Source organism: Taudactylus pleione, unplaced genomic scaffold, assembly GCF_031769625.1.
Source record: "Taudactylus pleione unplaced genomic scaffold, aTauple2 ptg000845l, whole genome shotgun sequence".
Classification (NCBI taxonomy): domain Eukaryota; kingdom Metazoa; phylum Chordata; class Amphibia; order Anura; family Myobatrachidae; genus Taudactylus; species Taudactylus pleione.
The window spans coordinates 3,144,621-3,161,459 of NW_028285247.1; the positions used below are offsets into that span (position 1 = coordinate 3,144,621).

At 44.6% G+C, this 16,839-nt stretch overlaps 1 protein-coding gene across 1 annotated transcript in view; it reads right to left on the minus strand.

Annotated features, from left to right (window-relative positions):
- Window positions 1-10,135, minus strand: part of LOC148474405 (taste receptor type 1 member 3-like) — a 50,027-nt gene extending 39,892 nt beyond the window's left edge. Inside the window, exons 1-4 of the mRNA XM_088458687.1 lie at window positions 9,933-10,135; window positions 9,185-9,485; window positions 6,063-6,833; window positions 3,069-3,257 (exon numbers count right to left, since the gene is read on the minus strand). Of these exons, the coding sequence (XP_088314813.1) occupies window positions 3,069-3,257; window positions 6,063-6,833; window positions 9,185-9,485; window positions 9,933-10,135 (1,464 nt within the window). The remainder of the gene's footprint in view (window positions 1-3,068; window positions 3,258-6,062; window positions 6,834-9,184; window positions 9,486-9,932) is intronic.
- Between the last annotated feature and the right edge of the window lie 6,704 nt (window positions 10,136-16,839).

The following is a 16,839-nucleotide window of genomic DNA, read 5'->3' on the forward strand; positions in this document are numbered from 1 at the left end:
GTGGTATGCCGACGCGCGTTTCGCCGATAGCTGCTTTCTCTAGGCAGTCCTGTGACTGTAACAGACGGGCCCATACACGCTGTAATGCACCATGTAGGGCAACTGCCAATCCATCGACAGACAGATGGTGCTGTCCCTGCTGACAAGCATGCGGTCCCCGCTGACCACACGATATGATGGCTCCCCCCTCCTCCATCTGAATAGGATTGTACATCGCATCCCAGATCAGATAAACCTGCGGGAAGATCTGGGGATGCGATGTACGATCCCGCGGGAGCGAGCAGCACGATATCAGGTACGATATCGTGCCCATACATGGCACGATATATCACCTATACCGTGCCGATTCGTCGGATCAGCATGTATATCGTGCTGTGTATGGCCAGCATCAGACACACACTGGGGCTGGGGAATGGGATTGAGACTCACTGGGTCTCGGGGGAATGGATCTGAGAGACACACTGGGTCTGAGAAATGAGGCTGAGACATACTGGGGTTGGGGGAATGAGGCTGAGAGCTACAGGTGGGCCTGGGTATGGAGAGACGCAGGGGGTCCTGGAGAGACATATGGGGGGAGATGTATGAAGCCCTGAAGCGGTATCAGCGCTGATACCGCTTCTCCCCGATGTATGATCGGGGATCTGGACGGTAAATGACAGGGGTGCTATGCGCCCCTGTCATTATCGGCGCTGCTATCTATAAGATAGCAGCGCCGACGGCAGGGCTATGTACGAACGGTAATAACGCATGACCAGTCGGCCGGCTGTAGCTGTCGTTATCGACAGCTACAGCCTGGCGCTAGCCTATCCCCACAGCAGGGACAGCGCTGTCCATGTTGCGGCGGCTGCCGGCTCTAGGCTCCATGCGGGGGTCTCGCAATACTTGCGAGATCCCGCGCATGCTCAGTGGAGCCGGCCGGGACGGAGACACAGCGCGCATCAGCACTAGGCTGATGCGCTGCTGTCTCTGACGGGTAGCGCCGGAGGGGGGAGTTAACGCTCCCCCTCTCCGGCCGATGAGATGTTTATACATCTCATCGGTAGTGCTTCCTGCTGTGCCTCGGTAAAGAGGCGAAGCGGGAAGCGTTATAGGGGCACGTTAAGTGCCGCTATAATACATCTACCCCATGGTGTCCTGCAGATGGAGAAACACAGGCAGCCAGGAGAACCACAGGGGGCCTTAGGATTGAGAGACGTAAGGGGGTCTGGAAATACACAGAAATTGTTTGATCAAGGAAATTCACTTTTTGCTCTGCACAAACATTTCTGTTACTATACATTACCTGGCTCTGATGATGACATTGATTATATTTATCGCGTAAACAGGCATCTTCCAGACAGTGTGATCTACATGAATAGTGAATACCGGCTGAAGACGCTGCTCAGTGGGGCTCAATTCTTCAGAGGTTCCCCGTTGCAGAGAAACCAAAATAGAGGTAAGAAAAAAGACTTTCAAACTGACTGGCCTGTACCTAGTGCAGAGGGATGGGGGTCCCCAAAAAGAGTGTATCATTCACCAAGATTTCTGTTACCGACCCTGCTCCCCTCAGTGGCTTGCAGAAGCCCCTCCAGGCCCTAAGACCCTGCCCTCCTCCACAGACCCCGCCCCCTCAACAGATCCACACCCTTAACAGACCCGCCCCCATAAGGGGTGCTTCCAGAAATTTCCCGGGCTGGTTTTCCATCCCAATCCGCCCCTTTCGGGATGTACTAAGCACTGCAGATGCGATGCTTAGTACATCCTGACCCACAGTGAGATATTGGGGTTACCATTAAAATCTAAAAGACACAAAGTAGACGCCTTTTCTCTTTTCCTAAAATATACACCTGACTTAGGCCTGAACGCAGCTTTACACAGGCACACAATGACCGCCTGTACTTAATCATGCAAAAGATCCGCAAGAAAATAGGCGCATTTACACAACTCTGCATTGTCTGCAATTTCATCAACATGCCCTCTCTGAACTTTGCCTACATTAGAACCCTTTGCTACAGCCCAGTTATGCCCAAACAGTTGCAAATAAAATTAGACTGAAATGCGTATATAGCTCTGCATTGCCCATACTTGTGTACACTCGTTTCCTGACAATGTGCAGTGCAAAAGCACGCAAGATATGCTCCGCAAACAAGTGTATGTTCCACATTGCATCTCAGTGGAAAAAAATAGCCCTACAATGCATGTACTTTATTACACACCAATAAAGGCATACAATACTTACTGCTCACTGCTCAGCCAAAAATGTGATAAATGGCTCCCTCTTGTGGTTTCAGGGGGAGATGCTTTATATTAAAAACACTTAAAATCTGGAATTTTTGAACAATGTAATGTCAAATGTACATGTGATGCAAAAGTCAATATTTTATTATATGCTATTGTGAGTGAAACCAGTTTTCTAATCTAAAGCCTCCAATTACACAGTGTGGGTCACACTCTCAGGACACTGCCATTCACAGTTTGTCCAGTCAACCTGCTCTCCCAATACTCTCAAAGCCACAGAACATGGTGAATTTCAAAATGAGCAGTTTTAAATCCTGGGATGGAGTGACTGAAGACATGGTGGACCTGATTCAGAGGTGGACATAGTGCCAATTTTTGCACAGTTGAGCAATTATTTGCTACAGCACATGTGTGAAAAGTCCCGTAAACCCCTATGGCGCATGCATTCCCTTGAGTGTACGTCGTTGAGTCCACTGTTGCATACGGTGGTGCTGCCATGTCAGTGAACATGGCTGCATACCCAAACACAGAGCCTCAGCCACCATGTTTAGCTGGATTTCAGAAGGAGAAACTGTGCCTACCACAAGCGGATGCAAGAGTCAATGGTGGACATAATGGTGCGCCGGTGGTGGCGTGTTCAGAAGCACTGGCGGAGTTACACTGTCCACGGACAATGAAAGTGGGGTCACAGTCAAGCGCGTGCTAGTGCACAAGGGTAGGGCTGAGCTAGTATTTGCATGTTACCGCCGCTGCAACTCCACACAAAAAAACGCAACAGTGGCTGCAACTGCATACACCTCTGAATCAGGGCCTGTGTGTCTACTTTATCTATAATTCTACTAAACTCTTACCTTTGTACTGTACCAAACAATCTGAGATCTCTTCAATGTCAATTTCTCCTGGAATGTTCCCACTGTAAAGAATGGACTCTTTGCAGTATGTCTCCAATTTAGGATATCATATCCAATGTTAGGGTTGCCAGAGATGTTAAAGGTAATACTATTCAGGCTGAAATTAGGATTTTTCAGCTCTTGCAGAAGCTGAAAGGAGAACAAAGTTGTATGTAAGTAATATAAATGCAAATAATGTAGATGAGCAATTAAAAAAATTCAGGCTAGAATTTGCAGACCACATTTTTTATTCCTTAGGGTAAGTTTACTAAATGTCGATTTCAATCGATTAAAAATCATTCTAAATCGATTAACATCTATGTTGTGTTTCAGGGTCTAAATTGCAAGACGCACTGATATATGTTGCCGCAAATAACTGTCACAGTTTCCAGATCATCCAGCAGGTCACATGTTACAGGTCATCCAGCAGGTGCACAGGGGGGGTTCACCAATTGTCATATTTTCCAGAGCACAATGGTGATGCATTGTAAATGGTGGGTGGACACTTTGCCAAAGAACTCCGAAACAAAGCAACCAACGTCAATATTTTTCTACAAATCTACAGACCAAGGCCCTCATTCAGAGCCGCTCGCTAGCGGCCATACGCTCGTTCCGAGCGATGTTCGCACATCTGCGCATGCGTACGGTTTTTAGTACGCATGCGCGAACCAGTCAGTGCGGCCGAAAATCGTTTGTCCGCTATATAGCGAGTGCCTGCTATTTTGAGTGACAGAATGAGGCGTATGTGGGTGGTAACAGGGGAAGGTGTTTGAAAACGGGGGAGTGGAATTCGAACGCAGGCGTGCTTAAAGGTCAAAACGGGCGTTTTAAGGGAGTGCATAATTAATACAGCAGCGTCATTGACCACGTCACTTGTTTTTTTTTAACTCAGAACTGCTCGCAAAATAGTGGTTGAAAAAACCAACCACAAGAATAGCGAGCAGTTCATACGCTGTACGATGTACTCGATTAATCTAATAAATAGCGGACTTGACGTATGGTGCGAGCGGCCAGGGGGCGTTTTTATCAAATAAACGAGCGTATGTTTTGCTCGCTCGTTCAGACTTAGAGGTGTGAACAGACTGCAATTTGCAAACGGATCATTTGAATAGCCACCCCTTGTTTTTGAACGAACGACCGCAAATAGCGAACGGCTCTGAATCAGGCCCCAAGACCTTTAATTTGGCATATGATGTGCCCTACTCAGACAACGGCATCATAGAATCTGTTCACTGCTCCTTTTCAGAGAAGTGACACTAGTGCGCATGCGTGACCTACAGGTCATGCGTGCGTACAAGAGCCCCGACGTCCGGCGGAAGAGATCCGAAAATGATCCTTCTTAGCAAACCGGGACTCCTTCCCAGAGGGAAGGAGCGGGTTGCAGGAGCAAACACCATCTGAAGATGGCGAATGCTCCTGAAGTCAAGCTCTGAAAATATATTTTCGGAGCTTGATGATTGCTGTCCCCATACTAGTGTATGGGGACAGCGAGCCATTCCGGTAAGTAGGAGATATCTGTTATATCTCCTGCTTTGCCTTCTTGATGAATGTCCCGGACACTTAATTTCTACAATTGCAGGTGAAAATTTTCATTTTCACCGGCTTTTGTAGAAATTAAGTGATGATGAATAGGCCCCATAGTAACAGGTTATGCCACCAGCCATCACTGCTTGTCTTTATACTAGAGATAATAGTACACTGACTGGGTATATTAAATAAAATAATTCTGCATCACAATTATTATTGGGGTAATTCCTTTCTATATCCTGCTGATTTTGTGTGTATGGTTCTGCATGCACTGCTGGGCCCTTAAGTTGGGTTCCCATTATTTGGAAATTAAAAACCTTCACCACCTTTGTAACCTAATATTTGTTAATATCAAAAATTAATATTTCCTTTTAGATCATTTATAGAAACCTTGTCCAACTCTTCCTATTAGAATACTGTAGGTTCCTCAGCAATCTGAATTCTGGGAAAAACTAATTCTATGGGCCGAATACAGATAGCCTCGTATGGCTAATTACCCACAATGCAGTGCCCGGGGATATTCAGTTATAGCCTGTGGCAGTCACTTACCGGAGATTTTTGTTCACCTCCTCCTGAGGATCGAACAGAAATCTGTGTTAAATAGGGCTTTCTGCCCTTATCGTGGCATCCGCAAACACGTCAACCCATAGCTCTGGGTACTTATCCTGGATTGTATGAGTTAACGTACAATAGCGGCAGATTTACTGAGCGAGAAAAAGTGCTTTTAATTGATTGACCTTGGGGCGTACAAGTCTGAGGTTATCACCCTTTTTCTCATGCAGTAAATTAACGAGGCTAATTGAATCCGGCCCTATGAATTAACATTTCATATGGAACCATCCATAGAAAAACCAGGAAACCTGAAATAATACTGAATTTTCAGGGCTTGACAGCGGGAACCTTCACCATATTCAGGTGACGTTTATTCCTAGACCCCCGCTCCTTCCTATGGGAAGGAAGTACAGGGTTGTGAAGAGGGATCGGATCCGATTTGATCCCTCTGCCCCTGTTTGGCTCCTTCCGCCGGATGCAGAGTTATTGTATGCATGTGTGAACCCTAGTTCAAGCATGCGCTATAGCACTGCTAAGCCAGAATCGCGGAGACAGCTGATCTTCGGATTAGCTGTCTCAGCAACGGAGCAATGTTGAATCAGTCCTGTGATTTTGTATCAACAGCTGCTACTCATAGCAAGTTGGATAATTAATTATCAAGGGCCACCCGGCCCCCTATAATTAACATGATGAATAGACCCCTAATAGACTGAATTTAATAAACAAGAGACATAATAGTTAGACATCCAGTGGCCCTCCAGCTATTGGGGAACTACAAATCCAAGCACACTCTGCCAGGCACTGCTGGGACGGCAGCTAGAGGGCAACCATTTTCTAGATGTACTGCATGCACTTTCCAAAGCTTGCCATACTTACTTGCCAAGGACGTATATTGGATGCATCTGTACACTGCTTACACTGTGTATTTTGCATAATATTGTGCAGAGCTTGAGCTGTGCAGTATACAGCAATATACACTCGGTATGCCAAGCCGGGCACCATAGGGTCCTGTAGCATTGTAATATTGTCTGTAGTCAGCATGCTGCATGATTCACATTGCTCTTGAAGGCCTTGGGTCTGGAATACAAATTGCTGCCTCTCTTGCTCTATCTGATATAGTATATTTCGTACATATTCCTGAAAACCAGGCAGGATTTTACCCTGTACAGCAAAGCCAATGACCGTGCCAATGGTCTGAATGCCTGGCAGCTGGTGGATAGTGTCAGACTGAGACCAACTTGTACTTGCAATCCAAACCATTTTTAATTGCGATCCTATTACCGCTTGAAAAAAACGTAGAGTTTCCGGTAGAGAGGAGAATAATATGGTGACATTAACTCCTGTATTCTGAATTTCAAGAAACATTTTTTGCAAAGATGTGTTAAAGTTAGGGTCACTTATGTTCTGTGGTATGTAGTCTTGGTAGGCAATGCAGATGCCAGCTTGGGAAGCTTCCGAGGTAATCTGTAAGAGACCCTGTTTGCCATATTCATTTTTACTAGCCACGATTGTCACCCAGTTCCACTGGAAGTCCTTCAGTAACTGCACAATCCCCTGTGCCAGACTGCTGTCACTAGGAACGGTGCGCAGGAAGGATGGGAAAGTAGACTTGTCACTCAGCCTTTCACTGGAAGCTTCATAGCTGATCTGTAAAGATAATACAAACATTGGGTTCCTAGGGGTGAAGAATATTATATATTATTATGATGATGATTATAGCCCTGCGGCCAATGTGTAAAGTGCAGGTTTCATGTTTTTTTTTATTGTCTTTGTCTGCTGAGTGAACAGTTGCTGATGCTGGACTGGGAATATATGCACAGATTAGAATACATATATACGGTATGTTGTGTGTTTTCGAGCTTTTGCACCACTTAGTCATGAATTACCATACTGTACTGACAATATACATCTCTAAGGGTTCTATTGCTGCATATCGCAGACTTACAGAACACAGTTTCCCCACTATTTATTAATCTGGGTCTCCTCTTGGAGTTTTGGCAGAAACCCCACTTCTAAAAGGAGGATTTTCTTTGTATGACTATAGCCTAACACTGTTGGCATAGAATTCCAGTAATGTGCACTAGAGCGGCCTCTCCGGATTCTCTGGATAATGCTAGTTAGTATAGCTTTTTACCACTTATCAAAGAGACTCAGGTCTTGGTCCCCATAGAAGTCTATGGCACTGGTAAGCACATTGCAAAATAGGTTATCACCAGATAAATCACTTATTTCTCCAGTATAAACAGTTTGATAAATGGAGAGAAGCTGATATACACCCCTTTCTCCAGCAAAAATGAAATGCTTTAGTTCAACTTCACAAACAAACCCCTAAGTCAGCACAACACACTGCATCTGATACGTTATGGTGTAAAATGTTGGGAAACGGCGACGTATAATCAGGGAAATAATACCATTAAGATGCATTATGGAAGGAATTAGTAAATCTATTAAGTGGGGATATCAGGGAATACACAACGAGCATATGAGAAAACCGAAAGAGGTGCTATTAACCCGTATCAGTAGTATTTTTTTCTAGTTAAAACATGAAACTCCAACATCTGATTGGCTGCTTCTGGTTATAATAACACATGATTGATTCCATTGCACATATTTTTAGAAACATGACTGATTGAGTATACTGTTCTCAGAATATTTTATTACAGTACATAATCTTATTCAATTTTATTAAACAAGTTAATGCTTGACTAACAGACAATACATCTTATCATTTTGAACTAAAAAGAAAACTTACTTGCATGCTGCACCCTAAGATTGGTGATTGGTGGGTTCCTTCGGTGACCAAGTTAGCTAATCTGTGCGGTCATCTGAAGTCTCAGCTGGCATCTCAGTTGACCACACAGATCAGCTGACCATGGATCAAAGAAGACGTGCAGGTAAGTTTTATTTTATATAATTTTTATTATAATTATTTATTTTCTCTGTGATCAGCCTGTAGTCTATTTAGACACACAGGCTGATCACAGAAGCCAGCTCCAGGTGCAGTGGCATTGAGGCCGGCACATGCGCAGACACATTCTCAGGGTGTTTTATGAGAAAAATACCTGAAAAGTACGGATAGGGATTCATAAGGACAGAGCTTTTTCAAAAGCTCTGTTCCATGCAGGGACGTATTTAGAGACCCTCCTCTCCTCTGTGTTCACTCACCAACCAGGGCTCCTCCTCTCTCTCCGGCGGCTGTGCGGGCCCCCCTGGACCCAGGGGCCCGTGTGCTTCTCACACCCTGCACCCATTATAGATACGCCCCTGGTTCCATGATGCAAATTATATTACATTTATGCAATATTTGCAAATATCGCATTTCGAATGTACTCAAATTTTCTGGATATTTTTTGCAGATTGTGATAAATATGCCTGTTAGTACAGAAAGATTAGCTGTATCATTAAGCTAATGTTCCTATGTTTTCCCAGCCAGAGTCAGTTTTACCCCAAGAACAAGGATTGAAGCCTTTTATTGTATTATTGCATTATGAGAAAAGTATGTAATTAAAGATCTTCCCCATTTCCTTTGTACAATGCAGTTAGTTCTAAAAGGATGCACACAGTGTGTCAGTGACTATTGTATTAATTTGAGGGTCATTGTGTCAATGTGTCCCCCAAATTAAAGTAATGATATGGGAAGCCTACCTAAACAGCATTCCAAAAACTGTATAAAACAAGTCTGCAAAGGTCCTAATGTATTGCTGATATGTTTGTTTTGTAGCACAAACTGCTTTTTCAGGATTTAAATTAACCTCAATGTGAAAAAAACTTAAAATTAAGTTTCTTCAGTCCATAAAAGTCACTTCCATTTCATCAACAATTCCATTAAAACTATAATAGGAAGGAAGATGTATACCCTCTGTCTATAGTACTAGTAATTATATCATGACCCTGTAATACAATATCCATAAGAATAAATATCGTAGAATAAAAATATTGTTTCTATGAATCCCGGAATAAATATAATAACATAACCTTAGCAGTCTTCTGGTGCCTACCTGGGGCATATGGAAGAATCCAAACACCTTTGCAGTTAGCATAACCATGTCTGATGTCGAAGGTCCGATCACAGCCAACACCCTGGTCTTGTAATCTGTGTAATTACAAAGAACCTGGAGAGTTGTCTCATTTCTCTCAGCCAGAAACCTCAGAGCTGCTTGTAGGATCACTTCTGTATTAGAACAGGTGTCGTATATTTCATATCCGAGACTGATATTAGGCAGGATGTCGCTGCGATTGTTAATTTCATCCACAGTGAACTTCATTGCAAGTAAGCCAACAAACTCAGGTAGATTTAAGCTGCAGAAAAATTATTTTCAGAAAAATAATTTTCAGTTGAGATGAAAAGAAACATTGCATGAAATTATTCTGGAAATTATAAATTATTCCGGCTGTTTATTGAGTTTAGATACTTTTTAGATGCCCAGAATGCCAATGGAAATGACTCAAATCCTGAAATCTTAAAAAATAATATATATATTAGGTTCAGGAACTGTGGGTGGAGCTATAGAAAATTAATTGTATATGCTTTAATTAAAAAAATAACACTTATCTTATGGAAAATAAATTTTGGCCCAGGACATTACATCTTACTTAATGAAACTGAGTTCCTGCTGAACAATGACACTGTATATAAATAAATATATTTATTTATATATTTAGATATGAGCAGTATACTCCACAGGGCTTTGAAAATAAATATATTCCCATATATGCTCATGTTAGGTAGAGATGAATCTGTCTTACTTTTTGCACATAGTGGTGTCATTCCTCCTCCTGTCGTCTAGCACATCAGCTTCTCTGTGTATGGAGAACAGGCCACCAAGTTTTAAATCTCCAGGTTTGTTGAAAAACGTCCCCTTGGTCACGTCTGTCTTCAGCAGAGCCCACACTGGCTGGTAATTGATAACTAATACAATGGAAAATACAGTAAAGCTGGGCATCTCCATTGGGAATACAGGAACATGCTTATGTGTTCCATTGGTATTGCAGAAAATTATTATTTGATTGCAGAGTGCATGAAAATGAGCAACTATTTGCTCTGATGGATTTGTGTACAGTGCTCCGCTTTCCAGCTGGTATTGTGCAAATACACATCTCTCACATATGTGACTTACTAAATATTCACAACAGCTTCATTTTGGACTGACTATTTTCACCGGATGAACAGTTTATATCAGACTGTCAACATGTCGGGGGAATATTAATCTATAATCTAGAATGGGCACATTTTTATTTTGAAAATTAGTAATAAATAAACAAAATGTTTGCTAGAACATACAAACTCCACACATATATAGTACCTTGTTTAAAAATTTAACTCATGCATTCAGGGTTGTGAGGCAGCAAATATAACCACTACGCCAATATAAATGCATACCTAAAATTTATATTTACATCATGGGCGAAGCTATCGTGGGTGCAAGGGTTGCCATTGCTATTGGGCCCAGAGGCACAGGGGGCCGAGGATCCCCTTCTTATAATTGTCTACCAAGTTCTGGAAATTGCCTGTTAAGAAATTGGGTCTGATCCATTAATCAGTAAGTGCAGCACTGTCATATTGCTTCTTCTTGGTTAGGTGGGGGGCGGAAATTGGACTGTTTAAGAAAGAAACAGTGTGACTACATTAAGAAGTTCTTAAAATGGAATGTCCTGCATTAGGTAGTATCCCCCTCAGGTAGGAGTTGGTTGGTGCTTGCCCCCTGTGTGGCACAATGTGAACTGGGGGCACTGTGTGGCATAATGTGTACTGGCAGCACCACAATGTGGCATATTGTGACCTGCGCGGAATACAATATGGCATAATTTCAACTGGTGGCACTGTGTGGTATTATGTGAACTAGGGCATTAAATGCACTAGAGCACTATTGCTGCATGGTGCATAAAATTAACTAGAGCACTATTACTGTATGGTGCATTAAATGAACTAGAGCACTATTACTGTATGGTGCATTAAATGAACTAGAGCACTATTACTGTATGGTGCATAAAATGAACTAGATCACTATTACTGCATGGTGCATAAAATGAACTAGGGCACTATAACTGTATGGTGCATAAAATGAACCAGAGCACTATTACTGTATGGTGCATTAAATGAACTAGGGCACTATTACTGTATGGTGCATTAAATGAACTAGAGCACTATTACTGTATGGCGCATAAAATGAACTAGAGCACTATTACTGTATGGTGCATAAAATGCACTAGAGCACTATTACTGTATGGTGCATAAAATGAACTAGAGCACTATTACTGCATGGTGCATAAAATGAACTATAGCACTCTTACTGTAAGGTGCATACAATTAACTAGGGCACTATTATGGGGCATAAAATGAGCAACCACTGTGGAGAAAGGTGTCTCTCTAGAAGGGGAAGGAGGCCCCTTTAAAATGTTGCTATGGGACCCACAAAGTTCTGGCTATGCTCCTGGTTTACATAAATATTGATTGAGCAGTGGAGGAGATTTTTTTTTTTTACCATAGGCCACATTTGTTTTACATCTAAACCCTCTCAGTGAGTGAATGAAAAGTCTTCCTTAAAGGTGTAGTACTAAGGCATAGCTACAGGGGGTGCAGCTGCTATGGGGCCGCCTCCAAGGCCAGGCTTCCCCCCTAGCTATGGCTTTTTTATTCTCAGCAGTGTGTTGTTACAGGACAGCTGATCTGCTGTCACGGGCTCTGTCTCCGTCTCTGCTCATCCATGTCTCGTCTTCAAGGAGCATAACTACCTGACTGATTTATTAGCGGATCATAACCTTCTTAAATTTTACTTTATATTATATGATTATGGAGACTATATCATTTTTCTTTTTTATATATATATATTTTTTCATTTATACCTACATTTGCTATCACCATTCATTTAATGTAGGGGTGAGCGGGTTCGGATTTCTGAAATCTGAACCCCCCCGAGCCCCCTCGATCCGAGGCAGATCCGAGTCAGGCTCAACTTTTCCCGCCTGACTCGGATCTGAAATCGAGGCAAAATGTCATCATCCCGCCTTCCGGGTCTCGCGGGTTTTGGATCCTATATAAGGTACCCGCGTCGGCGCCATTTTCTCACTCGGCTGTGGACAGTGAAGAGGGAGGGTGGGAGTTAGGGCTGGCTGGGCTGGGCTGTGTAGTGTAGTGTAGTGCAGAGTAGTGTTGTGCTGTGCTGTGCTGCGCTGTGCTGCTGTTGTCCATAGGGGCTGTGTCCACTACTTCAAAGTCCATAGGGGCTGGCTGTGTTGTGCTGTGCTGCTGTTGTTAATAGGGGCTGTGTCAACTACTTCAAAGTCCATAGGGGCTGGCTGGACTGTGTTGTGCAGTCAGTTGTCCATAGAGGCTGTGTCCACTCCAAAGTCCTGTGCAGTGTCCCAGTCCTAAAGGGGTGCTGTAGTGTTGTCCAGGGGTGCTCTGTTCATCTGGAGTGCTCCCCCCAAGTGCTAAAAAAAAAAAAATTTTCTGTGTTTGTGAATTGTGTGCGCAGTAGCCGCACGTGCATCAACAAAGTAGTGCCAAGCGTGCGCCTGTGTCATAAGTAAAGGGCCGGCTGGCTTGACCGTTAAAGGGTGCTGTAACCCCCAAAGTACACTCCAAACCAAATAAAAAAATATTTTCTGTGTTTGTGAATTTTGTGCGCAGTAGCCGCACGTGCATCAACAAAGTAGTGCCAAGCGTGCGCCTGTGTCATAAGTAAAGGGCCGGCTGGCTTGACCATTAAAGGGTCCTGTAACCCCCAAAGTACACTCCAAACCAAATAAAAAATATTTTCTGTGTTTGTGAATTGTGTGCGCAGCAGCCGTACGTGCATCAACAAAGGAGCAGCGCCAAGCGTGCGCCTGTGTCATAAGTAAAGGGCCGGCTGGCTTGACCATTAAAGGGTGCTGTAACCCCCAAAGTACACTCCAAACCAAATAAAAAAATATTTTCTGTGTTTGTGATTTGTGTGCGCAGTAGCCGCACGTGCATCAACAAAGGAGCAGCGCCAAGCGTGCGCCTGTGTCATAAGTAAAGGGCCGGCTGGCTTGACCGTTAAAGGGTGCTGTAACCCCCAAAGTACACTCCAAACCAAATAAAAAAATATTTTCTGTGTTTGTGAATTGTGTGCGCAGTAGCCGCACGTGCATCAACAAAGTAGTGCCAAGCGTGTGCCTGTGTCATAAGTAAAGGGCCGGCTGGCTTGACCATTAAAGGGTGCTGTAACCCCCAAAGTACACTCCAAACCAAATAAAAAAATATTTTCTGTGTTTGTGAATTGTGTGCGCAGTAGCCGCACGTGCATCAACAAAGGAGCAGCGCCAAGCGTGCGCCTGTGTCATAAGTAAAGGGCCGGCTGGCTTTACCGTTAAAGGGTTCTGTAACCCCCAAAGTACACTCCAAACCAAATAAAAAAATATTTTCTGTGTTTGTGAATTGTGTGCGCAGTAGCCGCACGTGCATCAACAAAGGAGCAGTGCCAAGTGTGCGCCTGTGTCCCATAAGTAAAGAGCCAGCTGGCTCATTTCTTAAAGGGTGGTGTAACCCACAAAGTGCACTACTCTCCGGCAAAAATAAAAAAATATTTTCTGTTTGTGTGCGCCTTAGCCGCACGTATATATCAAATCGATATAACATAAATGGAGGACCAAACTTTCTCCGATAAAAATAAAATAGAGAAAGATCAAGAACCACTTCCTCCTAGTGCTGAAGCTGCTGCCACTAGTCATGACATAGACGATAACATGCCATCAACGTCGTCTGCCAAGGCCGATGCCCAATGTCATAGTAGAAGCCACATACAATCCCAAATGACAAAGTTCAGGAAAATGACCTTAAAAAAAACATTTAAATCATATGAAGAGAAACGTAAACTTGCCAATATGCCATTTATGACACGTAGTGGCAAGGAACGGCTAAGGTCTTTCCCTATGACTAGTGTGTGTCATACTAGTATGACTAGTATGTTCATGACTAGTGGTTCAGCTTCACATGACGATGGAAGCCCTTCTCCCGCTAAAAAAATCAAACGAGATAAGCTGGCAAAAGCACAGCAAAGAACTGTGCGTTCTAAGAAGATATCACAAATCCCCAAGGAGAGTCCAAGTGTGGTGGCGGTTGCGATGCCTGACCTTCCCAGCACTGGACGGGAAGAGGTGGCTCTTTCCACCATTTGCACGCCCCCTGCAAGTGCTGAAAGGAGCACCCACAGTCCACTTGCTGATATGCAAATTGAAGATGTCACTGTTGAAGTACAACAGGATGAGGATACTGGTGTAGCTGGCGCTGAGGAGGAAGTTGGCGAGGAGGATTCTGATGGTGATGTGGTTTGTTTAAATCAGGCTCCGGGGGAGACAGTTGTTGTCCCTGGGATGAAAAAGCCCATCACGGTCATGCCTGAGCAGAAGACCAAACATTCCACCTCTTTGGTCTGGCAATATTTCTATCCAAATCCGGACAACAACTGTCTTGCCATATGTACCATATGTAAAGGTGGAATAAGTAGGGGTAGGGACGTTAACCACCTAGGAACATCCTCCCTTATACGGCACCTGCAGCGCGTTCATAATAAGTTACTGTCAAGTTCAGAAACTTTGGCTAAGACCGTAAGCAGTCCAGGGACACCTAAATCCCGTTGTCCTGTTGTATCCAAGCGCCTGCAAACCACACCGTCAACTCCCTCCTCGTCAATTTCCTCCTTAGTCAGGATCGGAAGTAGTCCTGCAGGCCATGTCACTGGCATGACTGACTCTCCTATCCGGGATTCCTCCGGAGGATCCTGCATTGCTACGCCTCCTGCTGCCGCTGCTGCTGTTGCTGCTGCAGGGAGTCGTTCATCATCCCAGAGAGGAAGTAGGAACACCACTACTTTTACTAAACAATTGACCCTCCAACAGTCCTTAACGAGGAGGATGAAGTACGACAGCAGTCATCCTGAAGCAAAACGTATAACTGAGGCCTTGACTGCTATGTTGGTGTTAGACGTGCATCCGGTATCCGCCATTAGTGCAGTGGGATTTAGACAATTGATGGAGGTAGTGTGTCCCCGGTTCCAAATCCCGTCTAGATTCCACTTCACTAGGCAGGCGATACCGAGACTGTACAGAAACGTTAGAAAAAGTGTCCTCAGTGTCCTAAAAAATGCCGTTGTACCCAATGTCCACTTAACCACGAACATGTGGACAAGTGGAACAGGGCAGACTAAGGACTATATGACTGTAACAGCCCACTGGGTAGATGTATCACCTTACGCAGCAACAGCAGCAGCGTCACCAGTAGCAGCATCTCAGAAACGCCAGCTCGTTCCAAGGCAGGCTACGCTGTGTATCACCGGTTTCAGTAAGAGGCACACTGCCGACAACCTCTTAGAGAAACTGAGGGAAATCATCGCCCAGTGGCTTACCCCACTTAGACTCTCCTGGGGATTTGTGATATCTGACAACGCCACCAATATTGTGCGGGCATTACATCTGGGCAAATTCCAGCATGTCCCATGTTTTGCTCACACAATAAACTTGGTGGTGCAGAATTTTCTGAAAAGCGACAGGGGCGTGCAGGAGACGCTTTGGGTGGCCCGAAAAATTTCTGGCCACTTTCGCCATTCAGCGACTGCATGCCAAAGACTGGAGCACCAGCAAACACTCTTGAACCTACCCCGCCATCACCTGAAGCAAGAGGTTGTGACGCTGTGGAACTCAACCCTCTATATGCTTCAGAGGATGGAGGAGCAGCAAAAGGCCATTCAAGCCTATACATCCACATATGACATAGGCAAAGGAGGGGGTATGCACCTGACTCAAGCGCAGTGGAGAATGATTTCCGTGTTGTGCAAGGTTCTCCAGCCCTTCGAACTTGCCACACGTGAAGTCAGTTCAGACACTGCCAGCTTGAGTCAGGTCATTCCCCTCATCAGGCTTTTGCAGAAGCAGCTGGAGAAAGTGAAGGCGGAGCTAAGACAGAGCGATTCCGCTCGGCATGTGGGACTTGTGGATGAAGCCCTTCATTCGCTTTGCCAGGATTCCAGGGTGGTCAATCTGTTGAAATCAGACCACTACATTTTGGCCACCGTGCTCGATCCTAGGTTTAAAGCCTATGTGGTGTCTCTCTTTCCGGCCGACACAAGCCTGCAGAGGTGCAAAGACCTGCTGGTGAACACACTGTCAGCTGAAGCGGAACGTGACACGTCAACAGCTGCTTCTTCATTTTCTCCTGCAACTGGGGCTGCCAGGAAAAAACTTAGCTATCCTAAGCAACCCGCTGGCGGTGATGCAGGGCAGGCAGGACCAAGTTTGGACATCTGGTCCGGACTGAAGGACCTGGCAACAATTTCTGACATGTCTACTGTCACTACATATGATACTGTCACCATTGACAGAATGGTGGAGGATTACATCGGTGACAGCATCCAAGTAGGCATGTCAGACAGTCCATACCTGTACTGGCAGGAAAAAGAGGAAATTTGGAGGCCCCTGTACAAACTGGCTCTATTTTACCTGAGTTGCCCCCCCTCCAGTGTGTACTCCGAAAGAGTGTTTAGTGCAGCTGGGAACCTTGTCAGCGAAAGGCGTAGGAGGTTGCTTCCACAAAATGTGGAGAAGATGATGTTCATCAAAATGAATTATCAACTCTTCCAGGGAGACCAGCCTCCAGAACGTACAGAGGGATCTGTGGTGGTGGATTCCAGTGGGG